This window comes from Halichoerus grypus, chromosome 5 (assembly GCF_964656455.1).
Source record: "Halichoerus grypus chromosome 5, mHalGry1.hap1.1, whole genome shotgun sequence".
NCBI classification, from domain to species: domain Eukaryota; kingdom Metazoa; phylum Chordata; class Mammalia; order Carnivora; family Phocidae; genus Halichoerus; species Halichoerus grypus.
This window is the reverse complement of record NC_135716.1, coordinates 67532080-67552615: the sequence shown is the minus strand read 5'-3', so window position 1 is coordinate 67552615 and position 20536 is coordinate 67532080. Positions and strand designations below refer to the sequence as shown.

Below are 20536 nucleotides of genomic sequence, written 5' to 3'. Positions count from 1 at the left end.
GCTTCGCTGACAGTTCTGGCTGTTGGAATCCACAGTACCCTTCTTGAATCAGTTGATCTGAAGCAGCATTAAAATGTTTTAATAGGCCCCTTGAAAAGATAGCAGGCCAACGTTTACTAAGCTTTGAAAAGCACTGCCCTTCCAAGGGGATTATTGAAACATTTTTATGCTCTGAGAGCAAATAAGGATACCGACCACCAAATAGATCTTTGGCAAATGAGCACTGATAGTTCTGTCTTTGTTTCTGATTTTCCTTTTGTTAGGTCATTTGAACAATGATGAAAGGATATGTCATACAGGTAATTTCCTCATTCAAGCCCACCTCCTACACGCAGGATGCAGGTGAACCCTTGAGCTATTCAGGCCAGTTTTTCCTTTTAACCGATTTATGTTCCATGAGCTGTTTTCTAATTTACTGGAAGGTAATTTGTCTGCCCCCAATTAAAGAGCTTAATTTCCCTCGTGTCCTTTAGGCGGTAGTGTAGCAGAAACAACCAAGTACGACATGTATTCAAACGTAAAGAATCGTCATTCCAAACTCGTGAGTTGAGTTTCCCTCTGCAGCTGTCACCGGAGCACCCCCGGGTGTCTGTGCTCTCGGCACGTGCAAGCTTGCACGCTCTCCTGTGGACCCTCAGCAGCAAGTGAGACCAGATTTCAGGGGTCCTGCCAGCAGGGCTGGCCTGCTCACCCAGAAGGGAAGTGGGTGCCACCTTCTCTGGGTGTGACGTCTGCCAGTCTGCCACGCCACCTCTCTCATCCCTAGAGAAAGCCTTTCTCCACCCACTGGCTAATGTGCCATTTCACAGCTTTGGTCCCTTTAAGATGGTTCGATGGAGTCATCCCTTTAATATTTTGTCCTTTGAAGACTACAAGATGGCTGTGATTTTACTCTGTCAGGTCAGTGAGGCATCTGAGAATATGTGAAAGGGAGCAAGCTGGAAGAAGGGTGACACAGGACTCCTCTGGGGGCCAGAGAGCAGGGAAAAGGGTGGAATTCGGAGGTAAATAGAGCCAGTTGGACTCCGCTATTAATTATTGAAATACTATTCTTATTTAGCCTTTGGAGCAGAGGCAACATGCTTTCCTTAATTTAGCGATTTACATGAAGACTTCACTATTTCCAAAATGTAAATAAATTCTTTGTAAGAATGAAGACTGGGACTTCCCTCTCTCCTTCCCTCTCTCTTTGTCTGCATCCCATTCTTGCTCCTCGTCATCCTTCTCCTTCTTCTTCCTCTTCCTTCTCTCTCCATTCCCCCTTCCGCCTTCACACAATAAATATTCTTAGTTGGATGAAATGAGCAGGGAAGGGATGGCCGAGAAACCCCTGCAGAAAATTATTTGGGAATCCCTCAGTAAGTGGAATAAGGCTTAAATTCCTTCTATTCATAGGATTAAAACTGCTAGTAAAAGCAAAAATAGCAAGAGTAGGACTGATGAATATGTGTGAGGTAGAGGGTACAATAGATTCCATGGGTTGCTTTTGTCCTTTTTAGCAAGGATTAAATATATTTTAATAGTTCTTTGTTGCACAATTGTTTAATTACTTTTCTGAGCACAGACATCTCTAGGTATTGTGTAAAGCAAAATCTTTCAGAATTTAAAAACAAAACAGAACAAAAACAAAGGAAAGGATGCAGCATAGTATTCAAAATAACATTATTTTCTAGTCAGAGCCTAACATAGAAAGGTTAGCATTTCACAGGATATCTGCAAAATCTCTTTCTAAATCTGCTCTCATGCTAGTCTTAGATTAACTTCACTTCACATTAGTACCATGGGGGTAAGAAGGTAGACATTTTAAAAACTATCGTCATATTAACTGATGTGAGATAATGTTCCCTGATCTAATGAAGTGTGAATAAGATTTATCTTTACACTTTCCAGATTGTGGTTATTAACCCCCTAGTGAAATGCTCAAATTATATACTTGAAAATATAGATACAAATACTGCCAAAGGAAAGAAAGAAACCAAGCTAGGTTTGTCACTCTATTTCAAGTGAAATAAAATGTAAAGAAAAGAAAATTTCAAATATGAAGATTCAGAAGAGGTGCTCTTGTGTCAAAACTGCCATGGTTTGATTTGGTAAAATATTATTTATGTGTGTGTGTGTGTATTCTTCCGTTTACTTCCAGAAATAAATAAGATGATACTCTTTCCTCCAGGAGCCTGTCATTAATTTAGAAAAATCAGACATAGAGGCAAAAAATACTAAAGAAATGGTAATGAGATGTGTCAGGTGGTGATAACTAGCTCTTTAGGCCAGTTTCCTGACCCATGAAATAAAGTTAGGGAGAACCCTAATACTCAGTAGACTCCACTCCATCTTAAAAGTGTACATTAGTGGGGCTCCTGGGTGGCTCAGTCGGTTAAACTTCTGACTCTTGATTTTGGCTCAAGTCATGATCTCAGGGTCCTGGGATGGAGCACTGCATCAGGCTCCAGGCTCAGTGGGGAGTCTGCTTGAGATTCTCTCCCTCTCCCTCTGCTCCTCCCCTCACTCACACACTCTCTCTCGCTCTCTCTCAAATAAGGAAATCTTTTTTTAAAAAGTGTACATTAATGTAAATAGTTGGCTTAAGGACAATAAATTGTGTGATCATTTCACACAATTGTAGACAATCAGTGCAGGACTCTGCATACAAGCAGTTCATAGTTCTCAACATGCTTGAGGAAATAGACTCTTTCTGACAAGTGCAAATACTCGCAAATGTTTGCATAGAATTTTGTGTTCATGTCAATTTCCTCACCTCACCTCCCCACTCATGCTTCCATGCCCCACGTTATGTACCCCCGTGCCCATACAATAAGAGGAAAGACTCAAATGGCCAAGAGGCCAGGAAATAGAGTATGAAGACCCCAGAAACTTTGAGACTTCTCTGTTTTAAAGAGCAGCAGCTGTTCAGTTTGAGCAGACTATTGATATGCAGGACTTCACATCCAGAGTTTGTTTTTTTTTTTTTTCCAGTTTTTTAAGGGAAACTAGATATTTGACATTTTTTGTGACATCTTCTAATGTGATCTTCCAAAATCATGTTTTATTTTTAGCAACCATCTTAACATTTTAAGGAAATGATATATGAACCAAATGAAGTATATCTGTGGGCTGGGTGTTGACAAAGGACACCAGTTCGTGATGTTTATTCCAGTGACTTAGTGTCAATTGGAGAAGCCTGTGGCATTTAGTGGCATGGTCTGAATTACTCCCTTAATGTGGGTGTATGCATCCATGTGTACACATGAAGATACATACAACCGGGAAAGGTAAAAAGGAAGGGGGCCATCCAGACACTGGAAAGATCCATGATCAAAGGGTAGGAATGATGAGAAATTATGGAATGTTTGGGTGAAAGAAGAAAAATTTTTCCTAGCTAAAAGAGAAAGAAGGTTAACTACATAGTAAAACAAAGTCTTGGAAAGGAAATGGAGATGTTTGTGTGAGCAGAAGATTCTTGAATGATCTTGATTAAATGGATTCTGATCACACAGAAAGATTTGTGTCTCCTGTGATATTTGCCATAAAATGACACTACCAATTAAATAGATTAACTCAATTACATAAAGACACAGCAAAGACACAAACTTCTAAAACACATTTCTTCCTCAGCCATTGATTCGCTTATTATCAATCATAAATATGAATTTGAAATCTTGGAGATCTCATTTCAGCGGTAAAAATGCTGGAGCTTTAATGATTTGCATAGTGATCCTGATGTAAAATTCTGCAGAAAGCAAAAAAGAAAATCTGAGTTGAGTTGAATGTCAACTTTGCATGCTAATTTCCATTCATGTACAAATATCTGATTAAATTCATATAATACAGCTGGGTCCACTTTCATCTTTAACGAAAAGAAAATTTCACTCAAAGGATGTGAATTCAGGCATTGGAAATTCAAAGTGTGTTTTTCTTGAACACTCGCAAGAACTCAAGTTTCTCATATTACTCATGTTTCACTTGTTTGCTTTTTTGTTTGTTGCTTTTTTGTATGTGTTTTGTTGTTGTTATTTATTGTTTGTGTATTGTTACTTGTGACTGTTATGGCTATGTTCTTGGAATGAAAACTCCAAAAAAGGGACAGAAGGGGATGCTATAAAATTTATATTTCCCTCCCAGCCCCTCACCCAGCATATTATCAGTTTCACAACAGCTGATATCAGTCCTCAGATAACCTTCTGAGAAACATTATGTGCAGTACCAGTTAGTAATTGAATTTAGCTACATATTTTTAAGAAGCCCAAATAACAGTTATTTAGAAGTAGAGATTTGTTTTTCTCTCATCCAAAAGGAATCTGGAGGCAGGCACAGCAGGCCTATAATGGTGGCTCCATGGTCATCAGAAACTCAGGCTCTTTATCTTTCTTCCTCATTATTCTTGGGACACAGTTTTCATCCAAAAAGGCAGTTCATGATCACAACATGGTGGCTAGAGTGAAATCAATCACATCAACATCCCAGCCAAAAAAAAGGAAGAACAAAAGGGCATGCCTCCCAGCAACCAGCTCCTTTTAAAGAGATTTAAAAGTCCCATACCACATTTAATTGACTAGCCCTCTGAGGGGATAGATTTTAAGCTGGGCACTTTGCCACTCCCAAACATTGGGGTTCTGTTGGTAAAGAATAAAGAAAGAATAAACATGGAATAGGCAACTAGCAATCTACTACAACATGTAAGCTGATAGGCATATGTATTCTCTTCTTCCACATTTTTTAAACAAATGGTGGTATATTATAAATATCCACATTGCTTTTGATTCTATCCATTGCATTTATTAGGTTTTAGTAGGACCAAAGCCAAAGGACCAAACCTGGAGCTGATTCCTCTGAAAGACAGGTTCTTCCTGACCCAGATGCTCATAATAACAGTTGCTTCTTTCACTTCTTGCTGCTCAAGAGCAGTCTGCAAACCACCAGGATGCAGAATCTGAGGCTCCACCTTAAATCTACTAGATTCAGAATTTGCAGTTTAACAAGATCCCAGAAAATATGTATGTGCATTTGAGTTTGAGAAACAGTGCGTATCTTCCACCCTTCTAAAATCCCAGCTTAGAGACAGCCAAGCTTGGCAGTATGTTAGGAGCCCTCTCCCAACTAGTTGTTAGGGTCTGGAAGCAATTCCATGTCCTAAGATGGATATCTGATAAGAACCTTGTTTAGGGGCTCCTGGGTGGCTCAGTCGTTAAGCGTCTGCCTTCGGCTCAGGTCATGATCCCAGGGTCCTGGGATCGAGTCCCGCATTGGGCTCCCTGCTCCGCGGGGGGCCTGCTTCTCCCCTCCCACTCCCCCTGCTTGTGTTCCCTCTCTCGCTGTGTCTCTCTCTGTCAAACAAATAAATAAAATCTTAAAAAAAAAAAAAAAGAACCTTGTTTAAATGACGGCCAATGTGAGTGTCAACTGTATACTAATCTATTCCTAATTATGCCATCAGTCACCAGTTCTGGTTCCTTCCTCCAATCCCTACCCCTTCTTTGCTAAACTGGAAGGAAGATGGCTTTCAATTCCAGTTGCCTCTCTCCCTAGTTTCTAGACCCCCTTTTCTCATGGAGCTGTTCTTGCTTCCAGGTTCCTTAACTCTTCTTAAATGGGTCTCACTGGTTTTTAATCCTTTAAGCCAAGAGCTCTGAGATGGTATCACCACCCTGAAGCCTGGATCCTGGCCTTCTTTGCTTTCTTGAGTCAGGACAACCTTGGCTCATGACAATAGTCAGGATCAGAGATGACTTTGGTCCTCTCCTGAAGTTTGTTTTGGTCCTTCCTCCCCCGATCCCAGGCAGATTTTTCTCATCCTAAGTTTGTGCCAAGCCTGGACTGTCCCTGCTTGTTCTCTTTTACCCAAGGAGATATCAGCATAACACCAACAAGGACCATGCTGCTAGTGTCAAAGAGTGACTTGTCACTGAGTCCCACCATTGACATAGAGTCCTTTGGTCCTCTACTGCCACAGTAAGAATTGCTTGTGGATGCCATGGAGGTTGAAAAACAGTGGTAGATTAAGTGGGGCCAGCAGGGATGGAGATGCGGGAGTCTGGCAGAACCTAACACTTATAGTCAAGTTGGAGCATAGTGCCAATACTATGTGAATTTAGATGGATAAAAAGGCCATTAGATTTGACAAAATGTAAGCTGTTAACCTTTAAAAGAGCAATCTCAGCAGAAAAGTAGGGCCAGAAGCCAAATTGCAGTGAATTAAGGAAGGAATGCAAAGCAAAGGAAAGGAGGCACCTGATAAAAACATTCATTTCAGAAATTTGTGGGTGGAAGGAAGAAGTTGTAAGACATAATAGAATCAAGTGACATTTTTGTAAGATAAGGGGGAACTAAACGTTTTTGAAGGCACAAGGGAGAGTCTGTGAAAAGAAGATATTGCAGACAAACTCCAAAGAGCAAAAGAAAGATCTTTGAAAATCAAGATAAGAAAACAACATTAGTGAAGGGGAGGGGTTATCATAAAGAGGAAAGATTCCTTATCCTCAGACACATCAAGACGTTATGATGGAAAAATGTAGAAAGAAAATACAATGAGTTGTGTCTGTGGATAGATTAATTGGTTTACTTTAACAGTCTTACATTCAACAAATAGGCAATATTAAGGAATATGTTGAGTTAAATGTGGAACTTTCATAAAATCAAAGATTTTTATTGTAGGAAAAGCTTATGGAACAATCTATTAATGTACTCTCTTCATCTGAAGAGATGGGAACCCGTGAATGAATAAGATAAACCTATTTGCCAAGATGGGTTTAAAGGAGTGTAGTGGCTGTCAGAATTTGACGCCATCTAGAAGAATCCCTGAAAATCGTGAGCTAGAGATGAAGACAGAATTTGCCAAGTAAATGAAGCCAAAGCTAAGGCTGAGGCCAAGAGTAAACTTGAGAATGGAGATGAAAGCCAAAGTTACAGCTGAAGCAGGTCAATGTAATTTATTTGTAGGGCCTGAGCATTGTAGTTCTACTTTACTTTGTGACCTGAGAGCAGGGGCAAAAAAATGAGAAGCAAAAGTGATACTCGGTTGGGGCTTAGTGTGGTCTGTCACTGAACAAGAAGGAACGGGGGCCTATGGCTATAGAAGCACAGTATGAATGACTTGCCTCAGTCGGTGGGGAACCTCTAATATAACCAGCATCTTCATCTTCTCAGATCTTGCCCAGTGAGTGCAGATCTTGCTCAGTTTGAACTGTACCAAAAGCATAGGCCTTTGTAGACTAAAGATTTGTGGTTGATTCCTGATTCTACTACTAACTAGCTATGTAATCAGAAACAAGTTATTCAGACGCTTGGGTTCCTCATTCACAAAGGAGAGATAATAATATTCACCTCACAAATATGTTGTGACAATTAAGTTGCCAAGAATGTAGCACTAAGTACCTAGCCCCCAGTAAATACTCAAAATGTGGCTACAAATTGTTCCATAGGTCTCTTCTTCTAATGAGATGTAAACATGCATCATGATATGTAGGGGGATAAAATCTGTCTTGAAGTATCAGATTATTACTATAAAAACAGTGGTATAATATATGCCCATCCAGATATTCTCTAGAATTCTCTATAATGAATGAGATCATTATCTCAGCTTACGTCACACCATGTAGAAAAGTAAAAAGCCATCAAACTTGGTAGGGAACGTATACTTTCTGTAATAATTCTGAAGGAGATAGCCTGGGGGGGACCTTGAATGCCATCTTAAGATGCCATATTTTTAAAGCTCATTGAACACCATTCTCTCCCATTGAGTTTACATGGCACCAGAGCTTCTTCCCACACAGTTGCTGCCTTTCAGGGCAGAGTACGGAGGGCAGCTCTAACTACCACTGAACCAATGCCTTCCTCCTGGGTTGTCCATACAGCAGAACAGTTTCAGTCTGATTACTGATAAAGCAGAACTAAAACAGGAAATCAATAGTCAGACATAATGTCAACTATTCTCATCCTTAAACACCTGAAAAGGAAGCAGAAGTGCCATTTCGTTTCACTCACAACTACATAAAGAGTATAATCTACTTTTTAAGATTGTTGTAAGTATAGTTGGTCTACAGAGATTTTTTAATTAAAGTGTAAATCAGATCTTTAAAGCATCTAGAAACTTTACTGGGTCCTAAAGTAAAATATTTTAAACCAAAAAAAAAGTTGAAAAAATAGTTTTTTTAAACTACTTTCTTTCAGTCTGACCCTCCTTACCTAGCCCAAATATCTTTTCTGAGTAACACTGCAACCCCCAAATTCCTTCTGGAGTCCCTTTCTGGAATTTGGCTAGGTGGGAACATTCTTTATTAAAGGTTGGCTGTTACACCTGAGATGTCTACGTTGAAAGGACCAACTTGGAACAGTGAAGGTTGCTGAGAGTCGGCTCTGGCACTAGGGAAACCCAGCTGCTCCCATGAGAACCCACAACCAGTTTGCAGTGCCCCAACTGGCAGTTCATGGCTCTATTTGAGATATTTAGGTTGTAACACCTTGGGTGTGGCTTGTATAACCCAGAGCTATCCCCATCTTCCAGAAATCACACAACTGGTTTTCATCAATGGTAGAGAACCAAGATTGTTACCAGGTGTTTCTTTATGTTTTTCTTCTTTGACTCAGGCAACTGTCCCACTTTAGCAAAATATGAATGCCACAAATTATGGAGCAGAAAACTTAATACCATTCCTCCACCACCGCAAAATGGAATAGATTATTAAAAACGTAATAAAGATGATAGAACCCTTGGAGGTCAACATAGACTCTCTAAGAATAAGTCAGAATGAATTAACCTTGCTTCCTTTTTAGTCATGATTTCTAGGCTGTGCCTGGCCTCAAATACATGATGCACCTGAATTTCAACAAAGCATTTAGTAATCAACTGAAATACAGTAATAATGAATTTGCCTGGACCCATACAGGCACTAGTATTTGAAAGAAAATATCACTGCCATATAGTTCTGGGATCATTCCAAAGCCATATTAGAAAAGGAACTCTCAGTTTGAGCAATAAGAAAATGGGTGTCATTAGTGAAAAATTCCTCCTTTCTATTGAGTTTTGATACATGCTTTTGAAAGTCAAAACCATCATTTAGAAAGTACACAGTGTGTGGTGAGTAATGTGTTAAGTAGATAGGTAGATAGCGCTTAATTCTTTGTGAGAATTACTATGAAAAATGATACTTTCTTCTTGGGAATCATGCTTATAAAGAGTTTTTAACTGTTTTGCTAAATAAATGCAGCTTTGAGCTGTAGAAGAACTACATACAGAACAGAGGTAAGGAGAGGGTAACATCATAGGCTAAAGAGCCAGAGTGTTACTTCCTACCTAAGTGATTTGGGGCCAAGTTAATTTACCTCTATGTTTCAATTTTCTCATCTATAGAATGGAGTTAATAAAGAACTTAGCTCCTAGAGATGTAAGGATTTAATGAATTAATGAACATATAGTGCCCAGGAGAGTGTCCAGTTAAGCCCTGTACTAAGCGGTGGATATCCATCATCTTAGTAATCTTCACATGTGATAACCAATGAAGTAATATGATCATTAGCCCCATTTTACACATGAGAAAACTGAGGCTCAGAGAGGTTAAATACTGTGCCCAAGGTCACTCAGGTAGCAATGCCAAAGCCAAAATTTGAACTGAGATCTCTCCAACCAGAAGCTAGACTCCTGACACCATAACCATCCACTGTAAGGTAACCATTGGCTCCCAGGAACAAGACTGAAACCCATCCTAAGACCTGATGCATCAGAGCAGGGCTACCAGCAAGAGTGGCCTCATTGATTCCCCAAGTGTTAGATGGAACTCCTTGAATCCCTGCTGCTAAGAGCATCATTAGTCCCAGGACAAAGATGAAGTTGTTCCAGCAGTCAGGAGAGAAGAGATACAGAGGCTCAGAACCAAGGAGGGTGCAGGAACACTACACAGGCAAAGTAGTCCTCAGCATTCATTTAACAGGGACAATCAGTGGAGGTCACAGGGTCTATGACATGGGATACTCTCCCACCCTTGACCCCAAATGGAGGGGCAGTGAGCTGCGGCAGCAGTGATAAAGCATGGGCAGGTCCTAGGCTATGCATCTGCCTTTACTCAAATGTCCATTAGTTATAAAGACTGATATTCCTTGGTGCTGTGGCCAGTTTCTCAAACAGAACTCCCTGGAACCATCTCAGATCTGGGCCACAGCATCCTCAGTCTCATTCTGATGATGTTCAAGGAGGTAGAATTAATTCAGCCAAGTAGATCTGCAACATTTCACTAAGTGGGGCTGTCAGTCCCCAAACAAAACCCTGTTTAATTACAGAGAAGCAGGTTTCCATATTGCAGAATTTCTCCCCTCAAATTCCACAGTCACATATGAGCAGAAAAATGACTGTCCTAAGATCTATAAACTCCGTATACCCACATATAACTCCATTTGCAACAGTGGGTTAAGCAGTCTGTTGAGGTTACGTAAGTGCTACTGGATGGCAGGAGCAGTGTCCACAATAGACAGGGATCCAGACATTGCCACCTGTAAATGTCCCCTCAATAGCTTCATTGCTGCCTGGGCCAAACCCTCGATGAGAAGCAGACAGGCAGGGGCTAGACACACAGACCCGTATGCCTATGGGGCAGTGCCTGACTGAGCACCATTGCTCTACCATCTCCTGCGTTCCAGTGAGTGCTCTGGGGGCGGGGGGGGGGTCCCAATTCTCAACACATGTCTATTTGGAGGCAGACATCCCACTGTTGGGCTATGTGGTCCAGTGGCAAGCTGGATCTGAGGGTGCATTTGTAGAAATGTCTCTCCTGAGACACTCAGGGTACCCCAACATGAAAGGGGTGCAAAAAGACTCAATATGCTCTAGTAAGCCAGACGGAAGATTCAAACCCAGTCCTAAGAACAAGAGGTTTGAGTTGTCAGAGAGTGAAGTCAGCAGCTCAGATGAGAAAAGGGGACAGAAGGTCAAACAAACAAGTCTGAGGCCAGTCTGAGTGGACATAGGAGGGGGGAGGGCTCCTGCCCAAGCCCAGCTTTTACTCCAGTGTCCTGAGCCTGACTCCACTTAAAAGATCAGGTGTGGAGGAGGCAGAGCTCCATGTGCCCTGGCTTCTTTATAAGTCCTCATAGCCACGAAGACAGGTATGCTCACCCAAGACTTCGCCCATCACATTCTGACCCTGTCACAAAAACAACTCTTTATCACCAAACTCCATTTAGGAGAATCTTTACATATTTAAAAATTCTGAGTTAGTGTACATTCAGGATTGTAAAATCACTAAAAGCCAGATGAAATTTTCCCTAATAGAAACATTTTTCTTGAAATTACCTCGTAACACTCAGGTACTATAACCATACCCAACTATTCACATGATCCATTGAAGAATTACTGAATTTGGCAGTGGACACTTGGGAAAGTCCTAGATAAAACGATCTCCTTGGATAGGGACATTTGTTTGTTTGTTTGTTTAAACAACGCTTTTATTCCTCAACAACTCGCCAGCAGAAATGCACTATCTGACAACAATGCTCTTTGCAAATCAGAGTAACATTTGTGTCCCCTACGATATTGCTGAGCTGGCTTGTGCAGAGTGTCTGCATCACAAAAGCATCTCATTAAAAGGCTTATCTTCCTTGGTAGAAGCCAGCAACCCATTTGTTTTCCATTTTGACTGTCTACACAAGTGCTTCTCATACACGTAAGGGCAATAAATCCCCAAAGCCCGAATAAATGCAATGCTCTTGCTGTTGTGCATTTTTATGGTCATCGTGGAGAAAACAACATATTTCCATATTCATTGATTCATTTGGAGCCCAGCGTGCCAGTGGGACTCTTAGGAGATTGAACCAAATGTCTTCAAATAATTTCAGGCTTCAATTGGCATAGGACACTTCCATAAACAGACATAACTCTAATTCTGGATTCCTGAAGGAAAAGTAGGAGCAGCGTGACTAAAAACAAATAGGTTAGGACTCACTAGGATTCACAGTCTTCCCAGAGTGATCCACATAAATAAAAAGGCAGTCCCTCCTATGACTTCTTCCCCTGAGGATCCCAAGATCCTAGACTTCTGTGTTGCTGGGCACGCAAGAGAAAACAGATGGGCGTGGGTGACAGTTGCACAAAAAGGCCCTCCTGGGAGTCATAGAGAAAGAAATGTGTCCATACAGCACTGTGAGATGAGACTGTCCACCAGCTGCCTGTTCTTCAGTCTCGGGGTTTTTTGATCACTCCCTAGGAAGGAAGGATATGCCTGCTGTCCAGTCCAAAATTGAGGGTGAGCCATGGCACAAAGTTGAACCTCCACCCCTTCTAGAAGAGAGAGTCAGAAGATTCTCAGACTAGTAACCAAGCATGTGTTATGTGTCTGGACATTCTGTTGTCTGTCACTCTGACATGACACCAGGGCATGCTGAAGTCAGGCTTGCTGTGAGAGTTGAAGTATTACCATCCTTCATGAAAACCACTGTATCACTTCATTCAAGTGGCTGAAAAATTCTTACTCCGTCATATTATTTCTCCTTTCCCCAGTGAAGGAAGCAGCATGTATTCAGGAACACATTAGCTACTTTCAATATACTTGAACTGTTTGGTTTCATGTAAACCCAACCAAGAGTTAACTCATCAGTGAAAAGAGTTTAATATCCCTTTTCTTTCTACATGTTTATGTTCCATCCATATGCCCAAGACAGTACAATCATTGGCTTGTTCTCGTGTTTATTACATGACCCAGACATTATCACAGCAAAGCAGAAAAATCTATGGACCTATCAAATCAAGATAACAGGTGCTGATGCACACAAGCAGAGCTGTTTTTACTTTGGCTGAGTGACAGGGGGACCCATGTGGGAATTTCAGGATTGCTAATGTGCTGGAATTCTGCAATTCATCTACTTCATTCCAGCCATACTGGTTTCCCTCCCACACTTTGCTTTGACATACATGCTTCTCATCATTGACTTGTTCAAAAACATTTAATAAGTACCTTCTTTGTATGAGGCAAAATACTAAGTTTCAGAAACGCAAAGCAAGTTGAGAAAAAGTTCTCACCTTGAAAGAGCCTGGCAGTTGAGACAGACATGCAAATCGATAAAAATGGACCTTCATCAAAGAACCTGAGGCTGTGCCAAAGTAGTGGAAGGAGTAGATCTTCTCCCTGAAGTAACCAGGGCAGGACTCTGAGGATGTAGACTTGGCATCAGCTCTCTCAGAGGGGTCCTGCCTTCAATGACCTACTGGGAAGAGAACAAATGGATACATAGCTCTGACACAAAGCAGTACTGGGAACTGCCATTAGAGATATAAGAACAAAGTACTGAGACGGTTCAGACTAGAGGTGTATCCACTGGGGAGATCAAAGAAAGTGACATTTGCAACAGGGATTAAAAGATGAGAGGGTCTGTGCAAGCAGGGATGTGAGACCAGGTTAGGGGGATGTGAGCAAGCAAAGAATGGGATGTGCCCAGGGAGTTGGAGCACAGCTCATGGCAGAGAATAGTGGGGGATAAGCCTTGAAAGCCAAGTTGAGAGCTTGGAAGCAGATAAAAGTGATGTGTGCTTGGTCAGGCAAATAATCTTTGTTCTCCATTACCCCAAATCGTGAATCGTGATTTAAGGAAAAGCTTATTCCTCTTGGAATACAAATGTGCTGTATTAATGTCCACCTTAAAAAAAAAAAAAAAAAAAAAAAACTAAAACAAACAAAAAAAACTGCATTGACCTCACATCTTTTTCCAGCTACTGTTCCTTTCTCTATTCTCCTTTTCCAAGACTCCTTGAAAGACTTGTTGATATCCTATTTTCTCTTGAACCGACTCTGGTCACATTTTTGCCCCATCTTCCACCAGAACAACTCTCATCAAGGTCACCCATGTGCTCCACACTACCCAATCCAGTGGTCAAGGCTCAGTGTTCATTGTCCTTGACCTACCAGAGACCTTTAGCATGGTTGATTGCCCTTGGTTTCTTTGGGGGGTAAGGGGGGGAGAGGGAGAGGGAAAAAGAGAGAATCTTAAGGAGGCTCCACACCCAGTGTAGAGCCCGATGCAGGGCTCAATCTCCTGACCTGAGCCGAAATCAAGAGTTGGACACTTAACTGAGTCACCCAGGTGCCCCACCCTTGCTTTCTTATGTCACTGTACTGACTGAATTCTTAAGTCACTGAAAAGGCTTGGCTTCTTTATGGCTTCTTGACTTCTCCCCAAACTCTAAATCTCAAAATGTTCCAGAACTTCATCCTTTAACTCCCTTCTCTCACTTCACTCATTTCCTTAGTGTTCTAATCCAGTCATATAGCTTTAAATACCATCTATAGATATGCTGATAACCCCCAAGTTAATAATCACTCTTTATTTACCTGATCAATTTCTCAGGATTGTGTTCTCAGCAAACAACCTTTAGGAATGAGGTAACTGCTCCCCCATCCCACCCCAACAAAGAGTAGGCTTCCTTCCCCTTGCTGTAAAAGTAGCTCAATTCTCCTCACCTGTAATGGAACCCATTATATATGCAGGGGTCCATCATGGCCCAAGGGGAATGCATCAGAGATATGAAGCTCATGCTGGCTGCTGAGCACTTTGTCTCTGACCGAGCATCCATGAAACAGTAACAGGCTAACTTGTTAGCTTATAGAATAAAATCCCAAACCCTGCACAGTTCTTGATATTAGGTAGCTATGCTTTCTTTTTTAAGCAACTTAACACCTTAACCCAAATAAATTATATATAGAAGGTTTCTGCTTGCAAACACTCGACTTAATGACTTTCATAAGGATAACGCTCTACACAGAATGAAGTGTGTCAGGTTCTCCCTGCCTCCTATTGATGGCTTTGGCCAAGACCTTTATAGAATCATTTTGGATTTGAGGAAAAATAGACTAACAAAGAACATTTTAGAGCCTGGTACTATGCAGAGAAACTCCTGGCATTCCTTAAGGAATCTCTTAAACTTTAATGCTTAAATCTTGATGTGAATCATGGGAAATTTAGGAAGGTAATTGGGGAGTTATTTTTGATCAAGGATCCTTTTAGCTTCCCTCAAGACCACTGATTCTTTCACCCTAAGTCAGGGTCTGTACAAGCTCTTCTGAGTTCCTTAGATGAGGTTTTTCATCCATCCGTTGCACCTGAAAGTGATCCCTTAAGATGCTCATGCTTTTAGAGACAACTCATATCTCTGATTCATTCTTACTAAGATCCACAACTAGCAGGACACACAGCCAGTGGCTGTCGTCCTAATTTCTATGTGTGTGAAACCAAATCCTGCCAATCCTTATACAGGGCCTGCAGGCCAAAACCAATCAATCGCCTAGACAAATCCTACTTGCAAAAACTACTCAATCTCTTACACAAGACTAGTTGGAATCTAGTCTTATGTCATTTGCATTCATTTACTATATCAAAAAAGATGGAATTTATGTGGTCAGAATTTACAGTACACAGGAGAAAATCATTTAAATGTTCTATATAGAGATGGATGGGTTTAATGGAAGAGAAGTGTCTTGAAAATTACTGACTCCTTCAAAACTTTATTAAAAGCAGACACAATTGGACTATCCTGGTATTATTTACTTTGCATGTTATTCCATCTCTTGGAGATAAGCAGAAAGCCACAGGGACTATTTCAACTCATATTATGGGAAACCAAGAACTACACAACACTCAGCCATCAACAAATTGGTGATTAACATGATGTCTAGACAGGTTCCCATGAGAATAACATGATTAATTAAGCAGCAGTTTGGTTAATCACGATAGCAAAAGTAATTTTTGGAATAAATATTTTATTAGTGTGCCCATCAATAAAGCAAAAGTAAAAGGATATATGTTAATTAATTCATTTGTGATAATATTGAGATTAAGGCTGGCAATTTCTGTTTGAGGGCCTAGAGAATGAGCTAATATTTCTAGTATGGCATGTCTTTATCTTACTGTTTCCAGCTAATGGTACCGTATATTTCAATTACCTAGCCAAAATTCCTTTCTTGTCATCTATCAAGATATTATTAAGCTCCATTAGTGAATAATTGAATTTGACAATTTTTCTGTTGCTATACATTCATCTGTTCTTTTAAAACTGGGTATCTCCCATTTCATCAGTAACAAAAATTTCACTGAATGAGGAAAGATAGTGAGCTGTAACTATAATTAAGACCCCAATCTTACTTTCCATCAGTCAAAAGACTCATTTGGAAAAGAAGTAAATATATTGGCCAGTTCTCTTCAGTACATAGACAGTAAATCTCTCCAGAAAACACAGTTAACCCAATATTTTTAGCATAATCCATAGCCCTAAAACTATAAGGAAGAAATATAAGATAATAAAACTTAAGTAAAAAAATATATTTCAGAAAAAACTATTCAGGTGAGCTTGTTCTCTTTTATCTCTATAAAAGAACATCTGTGGAAACTTCCAGGTTGGCGAACACTTAGGGATTTGGGAAAAGTGGTGCACTCGAGAGGCCAAGGAAGCTCTGCACTTTTTCCCCACAACTTGCCCTATGCGTCACTTCCACCTGGCTATTCCTGAATTATATCCTTTTATATATAAACCAGTAATCTAGCAGAAGGCCACAAGTTATATAAGGACACGAAGAACACCTTTAGCGCAGTGAAAGTGATGCATGAAAGCTCAAAGCAAATGTCAGAAAGCCTACAGGAGATCTACAGCAGTGAGTGGGACCGTCAAGAGAATCCCATGACCACTGTAGGGAATAATGACCTCCTTCGGGAATACTACAAAGAGAAATGAGCTGACCAGGCTTTGAGGACCATGGAAAACTATGTAGCCCCATTCAGCGATATGAAGGAAAGAATCGCTAAATGGGTTGGAAACTCATGAACAGTGACAGTGCCCAGCACCCCCTGGAGGTGATGCCTTATGCCGAGAAGAAAGATGAGGGCAGTATGGCCAAGGCTGAGGAAGAGTTCATCAAAGCCCAGACTGTGTTTAAAGATCTGAACCAGGAACCGCTAAAAGAACTGCCTATTCTTTATAATAGTCTTATTGGCTGTGACCATCTTCCAAAACATCTCCAAGTTGAGGGACATCTTCTACAAGGAAATGAACAAACTTAACCACAATTCCTACGAGGTGATGAGCAAACTGGAAAAACAACATTCCAATAGTCTTGTTGGTGCAGCAACAGATACTCTTTGGTCATCTCTTCCTTGGTTTGAACATCTATGGTTTCTAGCCCTCTTAGCTCACCAGTCCCTCTGCATTTTCCTGAAAGAGTGAGAGGAAATTGGTCTCAGCAAGTGAAGAAGAGCTAGCACCTGAACCTGCCCAGTTTAAACAGTCTGGAAGTGAATTCCAAATTCAGGTTCTTAATCTGCAGGCTAGTCACAAACCCTAGATAGATTGTTGTCTGCACTGGGAACTTCAGTCTTTGACACTAGGACTATCGAAAAAGTTTCCTTTCCAAATGTTATTTCCAAAGGAGGGGAGAGACTTTAACAACAGAGAGAACAGTAAGAACACAGACAGTATAATCACTATTTAGGTATCTATTTTTCATCAAAGTACTCAGAGTAATTTTAGACTAGATGAGATGCATTGACAATTTGGTCCTCCAGGAATTGCGGTGTCTCCGGCTCCGTAAAATAAGAATTGCTTTCTCAGTATAATAAGTACAGAAAACAATATGAAACGCTAGAAAGACTACACTCTGGCACCTGTATTTATTTAACCACTAGTATCCAAAGTATAAATGATCTCTTCAATGTCATGATATGATTAATGACCTCAAAGTTAATGCGTTTTCTTATGATATAATTAACAAAACAATTTCGTCTTTAAATAGAATTTATTTTCTAAGAACATTTCAAATAATTAAGTAGATGATTGGTATGTAATTTACAATTAACATATTTTGATTCCTTTTATAGCTATTAAATATTAAAATAGTTGTAGTAATAATGAGTGTTGCTATAAATTTCACTCTAAATAGTCCAAACTTAAAAATATATGTTCTGAATAATCTGAGGTGACTTTTTTTTTTCAAAGATTTTATTCATTTATTTGAGAGAGAGAGAATGAGAGAGAGCACATGAGAGGGGGGAGGGTCAGAGGGAGAAGCAGACTCCCCGCTGAGCAGGGAGCCTGATGTGGGACTCGATCCAGGGACTCCAGGATCATGACCTGAGCCAAAGGCAGTCGCTTAACCAACTGAGCCACCCAGGCGTCCTAATCTGAGGTGACTTTAAAGCATGAGAACTGTAAATCCCAAGTCAAAATCTAAGTCAAATATCTAGAAAATGTTTCCCATTCCTGTGTACTCTTTTAGAAAGCTATTGCAGCTAAGTAGTAATAGAGAGGCTTACTTTAAAATCACAGCTACTATTTAAAAAAAAAGATTTTTTTTTCCTATTAAGATTCATAGACTTCATTACTATGCATTCTTTATCTTTATTTATTGGATTATATAGGCTTTTCAATTCTGGACATTTGACATCAATTCTTAAAGTATTTTTTTTCTCCTTTGCAGTTGGTTGGTTTTGTGTATGCCTGTTATGTGATCAGTATTTTCATGGAAGAAGAAGACACCTGTAAGTACTATTATAGCTACCTGTGGGTTTATTTCGGATGAGATATAGCTTCCAAAGCTAATCATTACAGGGCTATGAAAGCTTTCATAGTTGGAATTTAAAATGACTGAATGCAACATGGTAAAGTTACAATCAAACGTTTGCAAATGGAACTGCATACCAAGAAGATGGCATTAAGAATTGAAACTCTCAGTCCCGGCTGTGTGTGTGGATGCCCAGAGATGTGGAAGTCTACAGATTGCTGTCATACCATGTCTTAGTAACTTCTCTTCAGAGATCTAAACATAATGTTGAATAGATAATCAGGGATTGTTTTATCCATGATCAATCTTACGTATGCTAGTGCAGAATTTCGAAATCTGACTAATAGCAATGACATCAATACAGTACATCATAGCAAGAATTATATGAATGTAAATTACATAAAATGCTCCACAAAACTAAAAATGACAACCTTCCAGGTGAGATGTAAAAAAAAATTTTTTTTTTAAATGCTGTAAAATAACTAATGAGATGCTAAAAAGCTAAGTAGTCGTGTTTGAGCAGAATACTACCAAAGAAATAAAAGACAGATAGGACCTGAAGTTATGTGGGCAGAGATTTAGCAACCTATGCCAAAGCCTGTCATTTATTGAGTGCCTGCTGATGTATAAGGCACATCTTGGTGCAACTGTTATGAGCTCATGTGATACCAAAGAAAATTTTAGTTTATTTTTAAAAAATAAATCATTATTAGATAAACAAATCACACCCAGCCATCTCAAAGGTTCAGTTATACCATTGCAATTACTGTCTGGGTTATAAAGTTGACCCTTTAAAAAAATGAGGTTGAGTGTCCAGCTAGCCATGATAACTTCTTTCTAGAACACAACTCCAAAGGGGTCTGATGAATGCTTCCCACCAAATAGATGCAGTCACAGTACATGAGCTGGAGTCCAGTTGACAATGAGGATTTATTTAACCAGCTGGAAGAAATATGGGACCCTGAGATTAAACTCTTAGGTAGTGAAAATGTGTGAACATACTGCATTCTATCTTTTATGCTGGGTTAGGGATATTTTATTTTTTAAATACTAGATGAACCAGAAAGTTTCTGACATTTCAAAAGTGCCGTTGTATTGACAGCATTTCCCAGTATGAGGTTAACGTCAGAACGTATATTTTCAGGCATTCCATTAGTAGCTCCCCAATCTGACAAAATTAATGCACAGAAAATCAGCAGCATGCTTCCACTCACAGCTGAGATAGGCAGCACCTCCAAAAACATGAGACCTAAAGGAAATTATTAGAATAAATACTTGCAAAAAAAAAAAATACACTGCCTGATAAATCCCAGCTGAATCCCTTATAAAGTAAGTTTGAGGAGGTACCAAATGTGCCTGTTTCTTGTCCTCCTCACTAAACTTGGAGGCTCTCAGATGATGCTCATGCTCCATCCTCCCTTATTGTGTGAGAAAAGGCAGATTAATCAATAGTGTTTTCTCTATTAGAATAAATATATAAAGGACTTTTCCTTGAAGCTTGTAATTTTAAGCAAAACTTGGAAATACAAAATGACATGCAAAAGAAAATGCTCATCTTCACTGGGTAAACGATTTTGACTTCTATCAGCCTTCTTTTAAAGTAATAATGTTGGTGGATATGGATTATATTGCTACTGGCAGATATTGTAGTTCCATCGACTTTGGTGTCTTTAATTAGCTTAAGTTTCTCTATAGAAATCTCTGAATCAGCTATTTGAATGCTCATCAAACTGGCATTCAAGCAGCTGCTAGAAGCCTATGCTATTAATGGTTTAATTCTAGTGTTTGTGATGAGGGCCATACATTAAGTTACCAAGAGACATCCGGATATAGTAGTTGTGTTACCATCAATTCAAACAAAACTTAGAGTGAGAAAAAGTCTTGGGTGGGTGCCCAAAACAAAATAAATATGCCCTAGACTGACTTGACACGATTATCTACTGGAAGAAAGACAACAGGGAAAAGCAATCACAAACCTTTTAGTCTGATAGTTCTCAAGTGCATGTAATTTTACATTT

General features: G+C 39.9%; 1 protein-coding gene across 2 annotated transcripts in view; it reads left to right on the top strand.

Moving 5' to 3' along the window:
• The window catches only part of LOC118533583 (sodium/potassium-transporting ATPase subunit beta-1-interacting protein 3), a 617142-nt gene that overhangs the window by 559046 nt on the left and 37560 nt on the right, over nucleotides 1-20536 (top strand). For both annotated transcript variants that reach the window (XM_078072341.1, XM_078072340.1), the window contains exon 5: nucleotides 18435-18495. In XM_078072341.1, the coding sequence (XP_077928467.1) occupies nucleotides 18435-18495 (61 nt within the window). The remainder of the gene's footprint in view (nucleotides 1-18434; nucleotides 18496-20536) is intronic.